The sequence below is a fragment of the Protopterus annectens genome, chromosome 1.part2 (genome assembly GCF_019279795.1).
Source record: "Protopterus annectens isolate FY-2018-M chromosome 1.part2, PAN1.0, whole genome shotgun sequence".
NCBI lineage: Eukaryota > Metazoa > Chordata > Ceratodontiformes > Protopteridae > Protopterus > Protopterus annectens.
In genome coordinates, this window is record NC_056727.1 from 703,502,680 (window position 1) to 703,519,619 (window position 16,940).

General features: G+C 45.1%; 1 protein-coding gene across 3 annotated transcripts in view; it reads left to right on the top strand.

Annotated features, from left to right (window-relative positions):
• The window catches only part of HEATR5B (HEAT repeat containing 5B), a 2,176,461-nt gene that overhangs the window by 968,985 nt on the left and 1,190,536 nt on the right, over nucleotides 1-16,940 (top strand). For all 3 annotated transcript variants that reach the window (XM_044058540.1, XM_044058533.1, XM_044058548.1), the window contains exon 17: nucleotides 7,598-7,703. In XM_044058540.1, the coding sequence (XP_043914475.1) occupies nucleotides 7,598-7,703 (106 nt within the window). The remainder of the gene's footprint in view (nucleotides 1-7,597; nucleotides 7,704-16,940) is intronic.

Sequence of the window (16,940 nt, forward strand, 5' to 3'; positions counted from 1 at the left end):
ACTCACAGGGAAGACGCTCCTTTCAGGGCAGAGGGGTCCACATAACCAGGGTTCCAGGGACTCTTACCCTGACCAATCGTACCAGCGCTCCTGAAGAGCGCCCCAACTCCTTTCCTCTGGAGGTAGTTGGGAGTCGTTTCTCCTTGTACCCTTCTGCCTGGCTAACCATCACCAACGATTCTTGGGTACAAGGGATTATAACCAGAGGTTATCATATCCCCTTCGATATTTGTCCTATCCCTTCAAAAAACCTTCCCGATGTTCCACCCAGTCAAAGGGAAGAAGCAGCACTAGAGATAGAAAAGCTGCTAAGAAAAAGAGTCATCCAAATAGTCCCTCCAGACCAGATAGGATCCGGATTCTACTCAAGACTATTTTTGGTGCCAAAGAAAACCGGGGACTGGAGACCAATTTTGGATCTCAGTGTATTGAACAAGTTTGTGAGAGTGCAAAAATTCCGGATGGTCACAATACAGTCAATCCTCCCGCTTTTGGAAAAAGACGATTGGATGTGCTCGATAGATTTTCAAGATGCGTACTACCACATAAAAGTGGACAGGCCATCAAGAAGATTTCTGTGCTTCCGTGCGGGAGCCAGTCACTACCAGTTCAGAGTACTGCTCTTCGGACTCTCTACAGCCCCCAGAGTGTTCACAAAGTGCATGGCAGTCATCACAGCTTACTTGCAACTTAAAGGATTCCAGGTGTTTCCATACCTAGACGACTGGCTCATTTCCGCCCCCACCAGACATCTACTGGAAGAAGCCCTGGCATACTCTGTCCTCGCTGCACAAAGGCTAGGCATAACCATAAACTGGCAAAAATCCAATCTAACCTCATCTCAGTCGACAGAATTGGTATGGGTTATCTTGGATACAAAGAACTGCAGAGCTGCCATTCCAGAGCACAGAATTTTAAGGATAAAGCAACAACTGATTCCAATCATTTCAAGGGAGAAAGCCACAGCTCACTCTGTTCTACAGCTGTTGGGTTCCATGGCAGCCTCCATCACCATTGTCCCCTCGGCCAGGTTTCATATGAGGCTTCTACAATGGCTACTGCTCACCCAGTGGTATCCTTTTCAGCATCCTCTTTCAGCCAAGATTCGAGTAACCCACAGTTGCAAACATGATTTAAATTGGTGGATGACACACAATCTGTCACAATGATCTCGCCCCTTCTCCCCCCAGCAACCCAAGGCCACAGTGACCACGGACACCTCCCTGATGGGGTGGGGGGGGGGGCTATGTCAGGGACAGACAGTCCAAGGCACTTGTTCCAAAGTGGAGGCCCATCTGCATATAAATGTTCTGGAGCTGAGGGCGGTGCTTCTGGCGTTGCAATCATTCTATCCCCTGCTGCCATTTGGGACGATTGCGATTCAATCAGACAACATGGCAGTGGTCTGGTACATCAACAAGCAAGGTGGAACCAAATCTTACCCCCTTTGTCGAGAGGCTATGAGGATATGACAATGGGCAATGGCTACCAACCATTTTCTTCTAGCAACGCACATTCCCGGGAGTTCCAAAGTGATAGCAGACAGACTCAGCAGGTGCATTCTACAACCTCACGAGTGGTCCCTGAATCCCTTGATAGCAGCGGAGATCTTCCACCGCTGGGGCCGTCCTTGTATCCCTGACCAACCTCAAATGCAGCAACTACTTCACCCTGATTCCCCCTCCTGGACAGTCACCCAGGGACGCTCTAGTCCACGATTGGCCCTTGGGTCTTCTTTATGCATTCTCACCTTTTCCCCTCATTCCCCAGTTTCTGAAGAAAGCCCGTTGGTTGAAGAGCAAGGTGGTCCTCATAGCACCATATTGGCCTTGTCAGATTTGGTTCCCCTTCCTTTGGCCTCACCTACTAGATCGGCCATGGATTCTCCATCCAACCCCAGAGTTGATCTCACATCCACAGAACCTGATTCATCCCAGCTTGAACAGCCTGAAGCTCACAGCTTGGCTTCTCCAATTCCCTTGATTGCCAGGCAGAATGATCTTTCTTTATCAGTACGTGACATTCTCATTGCATCTCATAAGTCTTCCACTAGAATTACTTATCTAAGCAAGTGGAAAAGATTTACTTGTTGGCTGAAAGATAAACAAGTAGATCCCTTCTCAGCACCAGTGTCGATAATACTAGACTATCTGGCCAACCTTTTCCAATTGGGTTTATCGGCCTCCACCATTAGAGTTCATTTGGCCACAATTTCTAATTTGAAGCCACCTTTTAGAGAACCTATTCAACCATGGGATCTATCATTAGTTCTACAAGCTCTGACAATGCCACCCTTGAACCAGCTTCTTCTTGCGACCTCAAGCATTTGTCATGGAAAACCTTGTTTTTGGTCACCATTACTTCTGCCCGATGTATCTCTGAGCTTCAGGCTTTATGTATCAAGAGTCTATACTTGATTTTTCATAGAGATAGTGTCTTTGAGAACTAATCCTTAATTTCTGCCAAAAGTGATCTCTGAAATGTCTATTAATCAAACCATTGAATTGCCAGTTTTCTTTCCCAGTCATTCAAACAGAGGAGAGTATTGCCTACATACCCTAGATATCCACAGGCAAATCCATTTTTACTTAAACAGGACTAGGTCCTTTCGTAAATCTGACCAGTTATTTTTGGCCTATTCCGGACCTAGACTAGGATCTGCTGTTGCTAAGGTCACATTAGCTAGATGGTTGAAGGACTGTGTGACCTTCATTTATACACAACATAATATCCCGTTGCCTACTACCATGAAAGCTCGTTCGACAAGGTTGGTGGCAACTTCTGCTGCCTTCCATGCCAGAGCTACTTTACATGACATCTGTGCAGCTGCAACTTGGGCTACGCCTCATACCTTCATCAATCATTACAAATTGGATTTGGCCTCCAGGGGAAGAGCATCTTTTGGTTCTGTGGTGTTCAGGAATGTCCTTCCATGAGAGCCTCCCAGGAATAGAGGTAGCTGGGGACTCTGTCCCATGCGTAAGAAATGAATGAGGATTAACAATATCAGATAAAGAAGTTATGTCTTACCATAATGTTCCATCTGTATTGTTGATCCTCGTTCAGTCATTACGACCCTCCCTCCTTCCCCCCTCCTGCGACTTCTAGTGGATCTCACCATCCGGTTCTCTTAGGTCATTTGACCAGAGGTAGCCTCTACCTTCTTTTGACTTGCAAACTCAATCTGAGGTAACGGAGAGATTATGAGTAAGAGTTTAGCTCGAGAGTTTGTAGCTGACGCGAGCTTGGAGAATGGCCGGATTGGTTCCAAGCTCGGAACCGATACCCATTAGTAATGACTGAATGAGGATCAACAATACAGATGGAACGTTATGGTAAGACATAATTTCTTTCTCTTTACTATTGATTTTCTAACCTTAACTATCATAATATTCCCTAAACCTACCTTCTTTTAAGCTTAATGATCATAAAAACCCAAAATAAACTCCAAACCTGCCTTCTTGTTTTAACTATCCTTAAACAGTTTACCCCTTTTCCCAACATATTTTAATATTTGCAAAAAAAAAAATCTTCCAAATTTACTCTGTTTCTCTCTCTATTTGTAATCCCACATTTTTTAATTGCTGTATTGTAATGTAATTGTAGTGCACATCCTTGTAAAATATTTATTACTCTGTGTACACATAATGTCTTGGGGAGCCTTTCAACCCTGCCCTCCTCTGAAAATGAGTTTGTGACCCAGTTGGACTTCCCTGGTCAACAGATGTCAATAAATAAGTGGATCGCACTATCACCAGACGACAGTGACTTCATCAATTAAACAAAAGGTGCTAACTGGAGGACGACCATCCAACACATACCGAACTGACTGGGCTATCAGTGTACAGATACTGTGTTGTTTGCTGTTGCTAGCTTGTGTTTTTGAAAGGAGAGTTCTTAGTTCAATTTAGTAGGTACGAGAAGATGATGCAAATGGCAAAACATTACAAAATAAAGGTATGATGCATGTTAAAATGTGGACACAAGATAACACTGGTAATGCAAACTATCAAAAGCAAAGCACGTGAGCTGTAAATTGAGAGGGTAATATGTTTTTTGACAGGAGGACCCCCCACCCCAAATAAATAAAGTAAAACTAATGGCCCAACAGAAACGGACAAGATTATCATTAAAATCATTTTAAGTTCAGAGAACTATGTTTGTAAAAATTTATAAATAAGGGCATTTCTTCCTAGACAAACCAAGTAACCAGCATCCAAAACCTGCCCACTCAGGCTGAAGACAAATCACAGAAGACATAGAGTAGCACGTAGTTCATGAGCACCAGAACAGATGTATTCACAGAGACTACAACGGAAACACTGTGCGCACACCTGACCAAAACAAGAAAAATAGTATACAAAATGCTGACTTAGCCCCACACACCACTGCAAGGTCTACAATAATAAAGAAAAAAAACCCCACCGTAACCAGGTTCGCTTCTTCCGTACCTACATAAGTAACACAGCCCTTTTAGGCAGACTGCAACTATTAATGTTCTGCGTCAAAAAAGAAAAAACACTTTGACAGAATATTCCAAATTATTCATAGCCATCACAGCCTTACACTGGTAATCTTAAGTCTGTAACTATCAAGAGGATTTACTGCATATATAAATAGCACCTATATCGCCACACAATTATAACTGCGATGATGACGTCTTCATTGATGAAAGCAGCAATCCAAGATAAACATTTCAAACCTCAGATAATGCAAGACTGCACTACTTTAACAAGTGTCACTAAAATTGTCCAGACACCAAATATATAGGCAACATATACAAAAATCACTTTCTTAAAAGAGAACCAGAATGATAGTTTTATTTGCGTTTCTGGTTTGTGGGCAAATAACTGTAGAGAGTCTGCAGTTTGTGAACTCTTCCTGCCTCAACACCCCTCAACAAACCCTAATGTAAAATAATAAATCAAACGCTGCTGCAAGTCCACAAACAGTATTTTATTCAATCCGTGGTAGGCGCTAAGTATTAGAAACGAAAGCGCTTACCACAGATTGAATAAAACACTGTTTGTGAACTCGGAGCAGCGTATGTCAATACAAAACATCAGCATACCCCCCCCCCCCAGCAACTCTTACCTGGAAGCAGCAAAAACACTTGTGCAATCGAATGGCAATGGCATATGTAAACTCTCCATGAAAGCTGTACTGTTCTTTATTTTAAAATTGCGCGGGCAGCAGGAGCACACTCACACCATAGACGTACTGAACTGTACTATGGTTTTGCAGCCGTAAAAGTGGGAGGGGCAATGCCGCGGTGGTACGGCGGTAGCATTGTTACCTCACAGCAAGAGGTTCTCCTGTTTGATTCTCGGCTTGGCTTGGGACTGCCTTCTATGTGAAGTCTGCATGTCCACCCCGCAGTTGGCTAGCGTTTGAAAGACATGCATGCGTAAATGGGCGTGCCTTCGTTGAAGGTTGGGCATCGAGCTGGCACCTCGGCGTTTCATAAAAATCTACTGCCAATCATTAGTGGACCGGAGTTCTGCTGTGGCGACCCCTTACCAGGAAAAAGCCGAAAGACCAACAACAAAAGTGGGGGGGGGGGTGCTCCTCCCCCCTCGCTCTATGTGGTTCCGGCCGCCAGCGCTTATGTGGCAGTGGCACAAAACCCTGACTTCACGGGTCCAGTTTTTAATGAAATTTGTAACCGGACATTTTGTCAGAAAACTGGACAGTCCAGTCAAAAACCGAACAGCTGGCAACCCATGGGCAGAAACCTGAAGTAGCAGGATAAGCTGTATGGGTATTAAACAAATCAATGTGGAACATGTGATAATTAGGGAATGGGGAAGTAGGAACAGTAAATGAATGGTAAAGTAGAAATACTGATCTGTTCAGGATGTTAGCATGTTGCTGTAGCTCTTTGACAGGAAATAAGATGGTCTTTTTTCCATCTAATCTGCTGACCATCAGCTTCCACAAGGCTGTTCATCCATTTTATTCCTCTATCCCACTGACTGGAGCACCCCACATCACCCTGCCAGGGGGGTGGTGGGATTCTTCTCTCTGATGTGGATTTGCCATAACGGAGTCCTCATATTATGAGAAGACATTGCAAGGAATAGACAGCCATCAGACCGGCTGTCATTTTGTTATCTTGGCACTTAGATGACATTTTTCTTTAACCTCTTTCTCTTCAGTAGCTTTAAGCACTCTGATAGGACAAGGGCCTTCCTTACTGCACCAATAGGTGTGTGTGTGCTGTGTGTGCTTCCATGCGCAGTGAATTATACAACTGCAGCACTGTATGCTGTTTGTCAGGTCTGTGCAACAGTCATTAGTTACTCCTCTGCTGCTACACCACATCATTTGTGCAGTGACCATTGCCACTTTTATCCTTCAGGATGGGCCGTGTGGAATTATTTACTCATTTCCCTCCCTCCACAGCTAAGAATGTTTTTTTCTTCTACCCCTCCCATGCCTACTAACAATAAAGCCACTGTCATGATAGCCCATTAATTTTCTATTAAGACGCTATCTCCAGTGCCCATTCATTTCTATCCTGGGCGAGAACCTCTATAGCTCATTCATTCCCCTACTGAGTAAGAGTGATACATGACATGTCCCATGAGGGTTTTTTTTTTTTCATATATCCCCAATCCTTGACCCTTCAGTGGAGGTATAAGTAACTGCACCACCATGAGAGCTACCAGTGCTTCACCCACAGGAGCACGCAAGGTCTGCCATTTGCCCTGCCAGTCCTACCAGACACACCCATATTCTTCTTAGCAGCTGTGGCAATGCTTATTGGAAAATGGCCGTCACTTACCCCTAGAGTCGTATTGCAAACATTGAGGGAGCTATGAAATCCCTCCCCAGAGATAGGAGGAATGCCAGCAAAAGTGTCACTTTTCCCACCCACCTGCTGCTTGATTCTTACAGCACCCATTTTGCTACTTCAGCTCTAATCAGCTGGAGAACATTGAGGCTTAATCCTTCTGCAGCACAGAGCTGTCGCCAGCTGGCAGCTGTTTCACCCAAGTCATAAATCAAGTGTTGGTTATGTGGATTGCATTCAGGGCTTATGGCTTGCATGCCATGGTGCCAGATGAAGTAACTTCTTAAATATATTTAAAGAGAGTGAGCTGAAATTTGGGTGATGGTTGTTATAATGGTTAAGGTGTTTACCTTACAGACATAAGGTGCAGGGTTTGACTCTCACATAGGGTAATTAGTTAGGCTTAAAATGGCTCACAAGGGCAGTTAGCCTAGTACTAATCTATGAACCTGAATAAGTAAGTTGAATTTGAAGTTTTGAAGGGACGGTGGTATGGTGGGGTAATACTGCTGCTCAGGGTGACAAATAACCTAACTTTGGCTTTGGACAGGGACATTTACAGTAGTAGTACTGTGGCTGTACAGTTAGTACTTCTATCATAGGATAAGAGATATCATTCCAAGTTTTCAGAAAAGTCATTGGAGACATATTCTTTTCAACTGGATATCGGTCATATTCTGCAGTCTGGGTAATCTGACATTATTTGCTTTTATATGACATATGGTTCTAATAAGTATTTTGTCCCTAATGCCTTTGAATAGAATGAACTTATTCACGCCATGCTTTATTTTTTCTGTTTAGGCTGCAGATGTTGGATCATTTTGCTGAATGCATCAAACAAGCAAAAGGACTTCGGCAGCAGGCAGTACAGCTCAACATTTTTACTGCTGTTCTCAGTGCATTAAAAGTAAATGATTTTTCTCTGTGTTCTTTTTGTGGAAAATAATTAGTTTTTAAGGACTTACACCTGCATCTGTTCTGTATTTACATACTTTAATATTAACCATTTTTTCTTCAACAACTTTTCAGTTGAGATAGTGCATCTTGTTTAATATTGTGTTGCTCCATGTTATGATTTCAAATGTGTAGAGGTCGAATTCATCTTGATTTTGAAAAAAAAAAATAAATTGAAGCAGAATTTGAGTAATCTATTCATGATAAAAATATTTTCTTTCACTGTCACCCCCATGGAGCCAACATTACCTGTTACATTCCCCTACTTAATGTAATTGAGAACTGTCCTATGGATTAGCCAGGCAGGAGAAAGAAACAAACAATGTTAAGTTGTCAATCTCGCCTTCATTCTTGCTGGATGGGTTCGGAGCCGATCCTCGGCTCCGACTCGGCACTTGCTTCGCTTGAGAACTCCTTTTACCAGCTCGAGGCAACCCTATATCCCATGATGCAAGGCGGGAGTACCTCAGATCTCGTTTGCCGCTTTGCGAAGAGGTCTCCTTTTTTGCCAGCTGAGGTAAGTTTGAGTTTTTCAAACAGCTTAAGTCAGGGTTTATCTTTCCCTTTTCCTATTTTTTAGTGTGTAGTGTCCATACAATCACCCTATTCCCCTTATAGTAAAAAAATTTTTTACTTTATAAAAAGTTTTAAAAATTTCAGTTAGGCCTAGGCCTTCCTTATTAATCCCTACCTGTGTGTCTGTGTTTGTGGGATTAATTTGTGTGACTGTTTTGGTGTGTGTGTGTGTGTGTGAGTATTTTATTACTCTTTTTCCTTAGACTATGTCTAAAGAGGTAAAGGTCTCGGGCTTCAAGAAGTGTGACTCGTGCTGTCAGAAAATGTCTCTGACAGACGGTCACACTTCTTGTGTTTACTGCCTGGGGCCTTTACACCTGCAGGACTCCTGTGCTTTGTGTCACTCTTTTAGCCAGCGAGTCCTGCAGGAAAGGAGGAATAAGTTAATCTTCCGTGGCTTGCTAAAGCCGGAAGGTTCACCCACTAAACCTGGGTCCAGTAAGCCTTCCAAGCCATCCAAGGGTCAGGCTACAGCTTCCAAGCCTTCCCCGGTGGCTCCGACTCCTTCGGAGTTGAGATCGGCTCCGGCCGGAGCCGATCTTTCTCCTTCTCAGCTAGGGTCGGTTCCGATCGGTTCCGACACCCAATCTGCTGTTGCCTTGTCGGCTCCGGCTGGAGCCGACACAGTATCCAGTATCGGAGCCGAGAAGCCTTCGGCTCCTTCTGGAACCCATAGGACGTCGGCTCCGATGACTTCCTCGAAGAAGAGATCTCGGTCCCCGTCTTTGGAATCTATCCACTCGGCTCCGGGGTCTCCTCTTTTGTCGGAGCAGAGTCATCGGAGCCGATCTTCGAGATCTTCCAGGCTGTCTGACCACGATTTAGAGAGGGTGGTAAGCAGGCTGTTAAAGTCGCAGGCACTGGCCCAAATGCTCCATAGCCCGTCTCAGCAGACTTTGGCTGTTGCTTCACCCCTTGGACTTCCTCCTCCGACTCCCCACCAGAGTTCGGAGCCGGAGCTTCTCGGGACAGCGACTGTGTCGGCGCCGGAACCGATACATCCTTTTTCGGCTCCGTCGTCTTCGGCTCCGATCTCCTCCTTGAGACCTTCCTTGGAGGGATCCGGTCGTCGAGTTTCCCTTGTCGGCTCCGAGGGGGCTAGTGGCATCAGACCCCTGTCCGACCCCGCTCTCCCTCTCGGGACTTCGGCTTTGGTAAGCTCGGCACCGACATCGGCCTCGGAGCCTTCCCTCTCAGTGGAGCCGGGAATTCCTATTTCCTCGGAACAGGAATATTCCGGTCTCCCGGGGAGGGGAGCCTTTGAGGTGATGAGGAGTGTCCTGGCACCTGAGCCAGGTCAACGGTCCATCCCTCTAGCTCCTCCCTCCTCGGTGCCTGTAGACGCCTCTTGCCAGCCTCTTGCTCTCAGGCCCAGGGATCCATCGCCCCAGGTTTCCCCATTGGGAATATCTTCCTCTTCCGAGGTTTCTCCTGATCCTGCAGGGGAACCCCCTCGGAAGAGGACGTGTAAGAGGAAACACACAGACTCCCCTGAGTCTACTACGTCTGATACCGACTTAGATGAGTCAGAGGGTTCCCCACGATCCCCCTCTGAGGATGTCTCCTTTTCAGACATCCTTGAGCTCCTCAAACAGAGGGGGAATTGGCCCTCCATTGACCCCTCTGAGGATGAGTCGATATACCTGGAGGCTTTTGGATCCCAACCCTCCACCTCCTGGGTGTCTCCGCCTTTTGACCCACTTATGCAGGTAGTGGCTCGGAAGGCGTGGGCAGCTCCAGATTCTGTGGAACCTGTCCCCAGGAGACCATCCAAGTTTATTACGGCCCCTACGGACAAACAGTTTCTTTCCAAGGGCGTCTCTGTGGATGCTATGGTGGTGGCGGCCACTAAGAAGGAACTGCGGATCCTTCAGTACCTGTCCATCCTCCTAACAAGGATTCTAGGACCATGGACAGGTATGGAAGCGGATGTTTTCTTCAGCGACCTTTGCTATCGTTAAGCTGAACTACCTTTGTCACTTCACCAGGCTTCAAAGAGATATTCTCAAGGAACTGGGTGAAGTGGTCCAGGATCCTTCTGCTGCTGGGGCTCAAGAAAAGATTGCCTCACAGCTAGCAATCCTGAATTCCTTATCCAACTCCTCCATGCGGCTCATATCCTATGCGGTCGATGGAGTGAGCAGGGCCGCAAGCACAGGAGTGGCTCTTAGACGTCAAGCCTGGATGCGGCTTTGTAATTTTGCGGACCCCTTTAAGGCGTCCTTCACCAATACCCCCTTTGACAGTTCGGCTTTGTTCGGACCTCAGGTGAAGGATACCTTGACCAGGTGTGAGCAGGACGGTAAAACTCTTTCTGCCATTGGAGTCCATTTTTCCACCCCTTCTAGACCATATCCCAAGGGTCAGAAGGGAGGGAAGATGTGGTTCTGCAAAGCCCAAGGAGCTACACCGGACACACATGGTCAGTTTACCCCCAGAGGCAGAGGGGGTAACAATAATAGACGCCGCCCTAGAGGCAGGGGGGGGTCCTCAGAACCAGGGCAACAGGGAGTCTCTTCCTGAGAAGCCCTTTCAGCACCCCTGAGGTGTTGCCCGACTGTCCACCCTTGGAGGCAGTCGGGGGAAGGATTTCGCTGTACCCAGTAGCCTGGCATTCCCTTTCACAAGATATGTGGGTACAGTCGATCATATCCGAGGGTTACAAAATCCCCTTCGAAAGGTATCCCGTACCTCAACAATCCCTTCCAGACATCTCACCCGGTCAAAGGGATTTGGCAGAACAGGAGGTTTCAAAGCTCCTAGAAAAAAGAGCCATCCAGACTGTTCCGGCAGACCAAGTAGGATCCGGCGTCTACTCGAGATTCTTTTTGGTCCCCAAAAGGACGGGAGATTGGAGACCAGTATTAGACCTGAGCAGTCTAAACAGATTTGTCAAGAAGGCAAGATTCCGGATGGTCACGCTTCAGTCCATTCTGCCCTTTCTGGGCAAGGACAACTGGATGTGCTCTATAGACCTTCAGGACACGTACTATCACATAAAGATTCACAGGCGCTCCAGAAGGTTTCTCCGCTTTCGGCTAGGGACCAGTCATTACATATTCAGAGCCCTGCCCTTTGGCCTCACTTCAGCCCCCAGCGTGTTTACCAAATGCATGGCAGTGGTCACAGCTCATCTGAGACGTCAAGGATTCCAGGTGTTTCCTTATTTAGACGACTGGCTCCTCTCCGCCACCACCAGGTGTCAGCTTCTTCAGACCAGAGACTACACTCTGCAGCTTTGCAGGAGTTTGGGAATTTCAGTGAATTTCGAAAAATCTTCTCTGCGGCCTTGCCAATCTATCACCTTTATAGGCGCAGAATTAAACACCGTCAAAATGTTAGCCAGACTAACAGATCAAAGAATTCTGGACATCCAAAAATTCGTTCGGATTTTATTGCAGAGCAGCAAAGTCAAAGCCAGACTGATACTAAAGGTTCTAGGTCTTATGGCCGCGGCCATTGTTCTTCTACCACTGGCTCGCTTCCACATGCGTCTTCTGCAGTGGATGTTATTCACTCAGTGGTCGTTCCACAGTCTTCCGATGAGGCACGAAAGTTTAGTCACACAATCGTGCAGGACTCATCTGAACTGGTGGATATCTTCCCCTCTTCTTCATCAGGGCCGACCTTTTGTTCCCCCTCCTCCGGTTGCCACAGTTACTACGGATGCCTCTCTGATCGGGTGGGGGGGCATTATCAGGGCAGGATGGTCCACGGGACGTGGCAACCCATAGAATACCATCTGCACATAAATGTCCTGGAGATGAGAGCGGTGCTTTTAACGTTGCAAGCCCTCAATGACTTTCTTCCCGCGGGGACTATTGCAGTACAAACGGACAACATGTCCGTTGTCTGGTACATCAACAAGCAGGGCGGGACCAGGTCCTATCCGTTGTGTCGAGAAGCTCTCAGACTTTGGCAATGGGCAATCTCCTCTCATCGGTTTCTGATAGCAACGCACATCCCCGGCAGGTCCATCCTCTTGGCGGACAGGCTGAGCAGATCCATTCTCATGCCTCACAAGTGGTCTCTCAATCAATCTGTAGTGGACCAGATTTTTCTGAAGTGGGGCACACCTTGTTGCGATCTTTTTGCTACACCCCAAAACAACAAGTGCCCCGATTTTTTCACTCTCTTTCCCCTTCCAGGCCAACCCCAGAGAGACTCTCTAACCCAGGATTGGCCCCGGGTACTTCTGTACGCCTTTCCTTTTTTTCCCTTGATTCCACAAGTCATTCAGAAAGCCACCGTTTTGAGGGCCAAGTTGATTCTCATTGCCCCTTACTGGCCTCGACAAATTTGGTTTCCGTCTCAGCATCGTCACCTCCTGGTGCAGCCCTGGCATCTGGACCCTGTTCCGGATCTCTTGATCCACCAGTCGGGTCAACAGCACCGGGCCATTCATTCTCTCAACCTCACTGCTTGGTTGCTCCACTTCCTTCCCTAGCCAGGCTTCCTATGATCTCTGATCCGGTCAGAGATATCTTAGTGGCTTCTTTAAAGTCGTCCACCAGAACCGTTTATGCTAGCAAGTGGCGACGTTTTTCCATTTGGGCAAATTCCAGAAATATTGATCCCTTTACTGCTCCTGTGCATTCTGTTTTAGATTTCCTGGCTGAAGTTTTTCAGTCAGGATCTTCTTCATCTACAGTAAAAGTTCAACTGGCTGCTATTTCCAAGTATCATGTTGGTTTGCAAGATCATAACATTATGTCTCATAGACTATGCAAGGCCTTTCTGAGAGGAGTGTTTCTCCTAAAGCCGCCAATAAAACATCCTCCTCCACAATGGGATCTAAATTTAATGTTGGCATCCTTAATGTTACCACCCTTCGAACCGTCTGCTTCATGTTCATTGAAATTATTGACCTGGAAAACTATATTTTTACTGGCTGTCACTTCAGCAAGAAGGGTGTCCGAGATTCAAGCTCTCTGCATCCGTTCCCCTTACTTGGTTTTTCACAAGGACAGGGTATCCTTAAGAACGAACCCGTCCTTTCTCCCCAAAGTTGTTTCTCAAACCAATATTAATCAATCCATCGATCTACCAGTTTTTTTCCCAAACTATTCTGACAGAGCTGAGCAAAAGCTTCATTTTTTGGATGTCCATCGTCAGCTCAGGTACTATTTGCATAGAACGAAACAATTCAGGAAATCGGACCAATTATTTGTCTCCTATGCAGAAAACAGGAAAGGTCTCCCAGTGTCTAAAGTGACCTTATCCAGATGGTTGTCTTCCACCATTTCTTATGTGTACTCACTCAGAGGCAAGCAACTACCTTCTAAACCGAAAGCGCACTCAACCAGGAGTCTATCCACTTCTGCAGCCTTTCAGGATAGACTACCCATTGATACCATTTGTGCAGCAGCTACTTGGGCCACTCCTCATACCTTTGTCTCTCATTACAAGTTAGATTTGGCCTCCAGAGACAGGGCCAGTTTTGGTTCCACAGTTCTCAAGAGTCTGTTCCATTGAGCCACCCGGGATACAGGTGCTAGGGACGCGGTCCCATCCAGCAAGAATGAAGGCGAGATTGACAACTTAACATTTAGAAGTTATGTACCTACCATAACGTTCCATGTTAGTTGTCTTCTCTCGCCTTCTTTCTTGCGTCCCTCCCTCCTTCCCCCTGGCCTGGACAGATCTTGGAGAGTTCCTATCAGGTTGTTTCCTCCTGAGCCTTCATTAGAGGACTCCTTTATTATGAACTTGGGTTTCCTAAAATATATTAGGTTAGTCCTTAGCAGGGTAGGTTAGCTACCAAACGAGATCTGAGGTAGTCCCGCCTTGCATCATGGGATATAGGGTTGCCTCAAGCTGGTAAAAGGAGTTCTCAAGCGAAGCAAGTGCCGAGTCAGAGCCGAGGATTGGCTCCGAACCCATCCAGCAAGAAAGAAGGCGAGAGAAGACAACTAACATGGAACGTTATGGTAGGTACATAACTTCTAATTTTGCCATTTTAAAATGTTGAAGCCCTACCATGGATGAGAGTTACTCATATTTAGTGTTTGTAATGGGTTACAGGAGGAGTCAGTGGAGAATCTTGCTGTAGTCATTCTCACTGAGGCTTGGTTTGACACGCAAGTGCTTGAAGAATGCTGTTATAGCAGCCATCCCCTTCAGAGGTTGAGGAAGTCTGAGCGGTACTGTAAGAATTTGAGAACATATTCACTTCTAAGCCAGACCATATCCAGCTGTTGTTGCAGCGTGTTGACACAGGGAGCCAACATCTATTCAGACTTTGTTTTGACAGGATACCTGAGTAATTCAAACATCTGCAGAAGATATTAAATGTGGGGGAAATCCAGGTGTATTGCTAGTGCTTGTGCAGAAAAAATGATGGGAGGGATTGCCAGGTTATTTGTAGATTATAGGAAATTAGTCACATGGAATCAAATATTTACAGTAGACTCCCTCTAATCCGGCCTCTCTTTAACCAGCCATCAAATTTCTGCAGTAGTCCTAGCAAAAGCCAACGGAGAAGAGCAACATGTCTACCTCCTCTGGGCTAAATAATGACAGATATTTGAGTTTTAGACTTCATATTCATTAGAAAAATGTATACTAACACAAATCATGTTACTCTAGCTGCTTTATAACCTATAAATATTATTTTGCATGCTTTCTCTGATTAACCAGCCATTCATTTATCCAGACTAAGGTTCGGTCCCAGGGAGACCAGATAAGAGAGAGTCTACTGTACTTCATGCCTAGAACACCTGAAGCTTTGGAACAGTTGGGTGGGATACGTATCTGACTTCTTTTTACCTGTGGACTGCTGGCAGATGCTCTTAATGCCCACAGTAATGGAATTGTTAGCTTTTCTTATGTTTGGATTGTATGTATTCACCAGGATGCTCTTTGGGATGAAAAATGCCACAACAACTTTCCTGAGGGTTTTTGATTGAATCCTAGCAGGAGCTGGTAACTGTGCCCTTATTTATATAGACACCGTCACTACCATTAGTCAGTCTTGTAAGGATTTTTTCAGCATTGCCATTTGTGTGCTGTTTAAGTGGAAGTGCTCCCAATTTGTATTTATTTATTTATTTATTTATTTATTTGCAGTTGGTTTACCAGGATAGTCCATTCGGCCAAAAGAACCCGTTTTCAATGGAGTCCTGGGGAGAAAAGCTCCGATATAGACAAAATTAGGTACATACAATAACTACAAGATAATTATACAGAGTAGAGATAAAACATTAATACATTTAGGCTTAAATTTGAGAAACATTCAAAAAATGGGGAGAAAAGCTCCGATATAGACAAAATTAGGTGCGTACAATAACTACAAGATAATTATACAGAGTAGAGATAAAACATTAATACATTTAGGCTTAAATTTGAGAAACATTCAAAAAATAAAAACAGTATTGAGATATGCCTTCAGAGAAGTTGTTGAGGAAGAAACACAGAATTTCATTATTAAATAACTATTGTGTGGGAACATAAGCTTTAATAGGATGAGTTATGTGTCATAAGTGTGAGGAGGATGGAATATTATAGATCTATGAGGGGAGGGAGCAAGAACAATCCCATTGGGATCTTAGATATATATGAAGTGATTTTTTGAACATGAATTTGTTAGTGATAGTACGAATGGATGGAGGAAGTGAGTTCCAGAGACGGGCAAGGTTAAAAGATAGTAAGTGTTTGCCTGGGGGGATGACATGGTTTGTGTACTACTAATAGGTTTTGATTGTTAGACCTTAGGACTCTGTTTGGTAGGTGCATTTTGAAGGCAGAAGACAGGGAGGGACAAAGAGAAGGGCTGAGAATGAGCTTATGAGCGAAAGTCAGCTGAATATATGTGAGCTGATTTGGTAATTCAAGCCAATTTAATTTTTGAAGAGAAGAACAATGGTGGGTAGAGGACCTGTGGCTGTTGGCGAATTTGGCTATTTTGTTATAGCAAGAAGAAAGCTGTTTTTTTTAGGGAGGCCTGAAGATTAGTCAGTAATGGAGCCCCATAGAGAAGGGAGGGGATGAGAAAAGAGGAAGCAAGTGTAATTTTGGAGGAGCTTGTAAGGTATTGGTTCTGACGGTAGAGCATACCTAGTTTTTGATGTTTTTTTTTAATATTTAGTAGTAGATAGGAATTGTAACTAAGCCGATTGTCAATTAGTACACCTAGTAGCTTAGTTTCAGACACTAGTTCTAGGGGTGAGTTATTTAGGCTGGTAATTGAGAAGGAGTTGGTATTGAAGGAGGTAGATTTGGAAGGGGCGAATACCATAAGTTTTGTTTTGGAGGCATTGAGTGCTAAGTGGTTTATTTTCATCCAATGTTCAGTTATTGAAAAGGCTTGCTGAGTACGTTTTTGGAGCAGTGAGGGGGAGGTGGCAGAGCAGATAATGGTGGAATCATCTGCATATTGGATGATGTTTGCAAATGGGATAGATTTATGAAAGTCATTGACAAATATATTGAAGAGGAGGGGGCCAAGAATAGATCCTTGGGGAACTCCAGTGGGGGTACTAAGGAATGGGGAAGTGGCCTTCTTCCATATAACTGCTTGGTGTCTATTTGACAGATAGCTAGAAAACCAATTTATGGAAGAGGGAGAGAGGTTAAGTTTTGACAGTTTAGTTAAAAGCAGATTGTGTGAGATGGT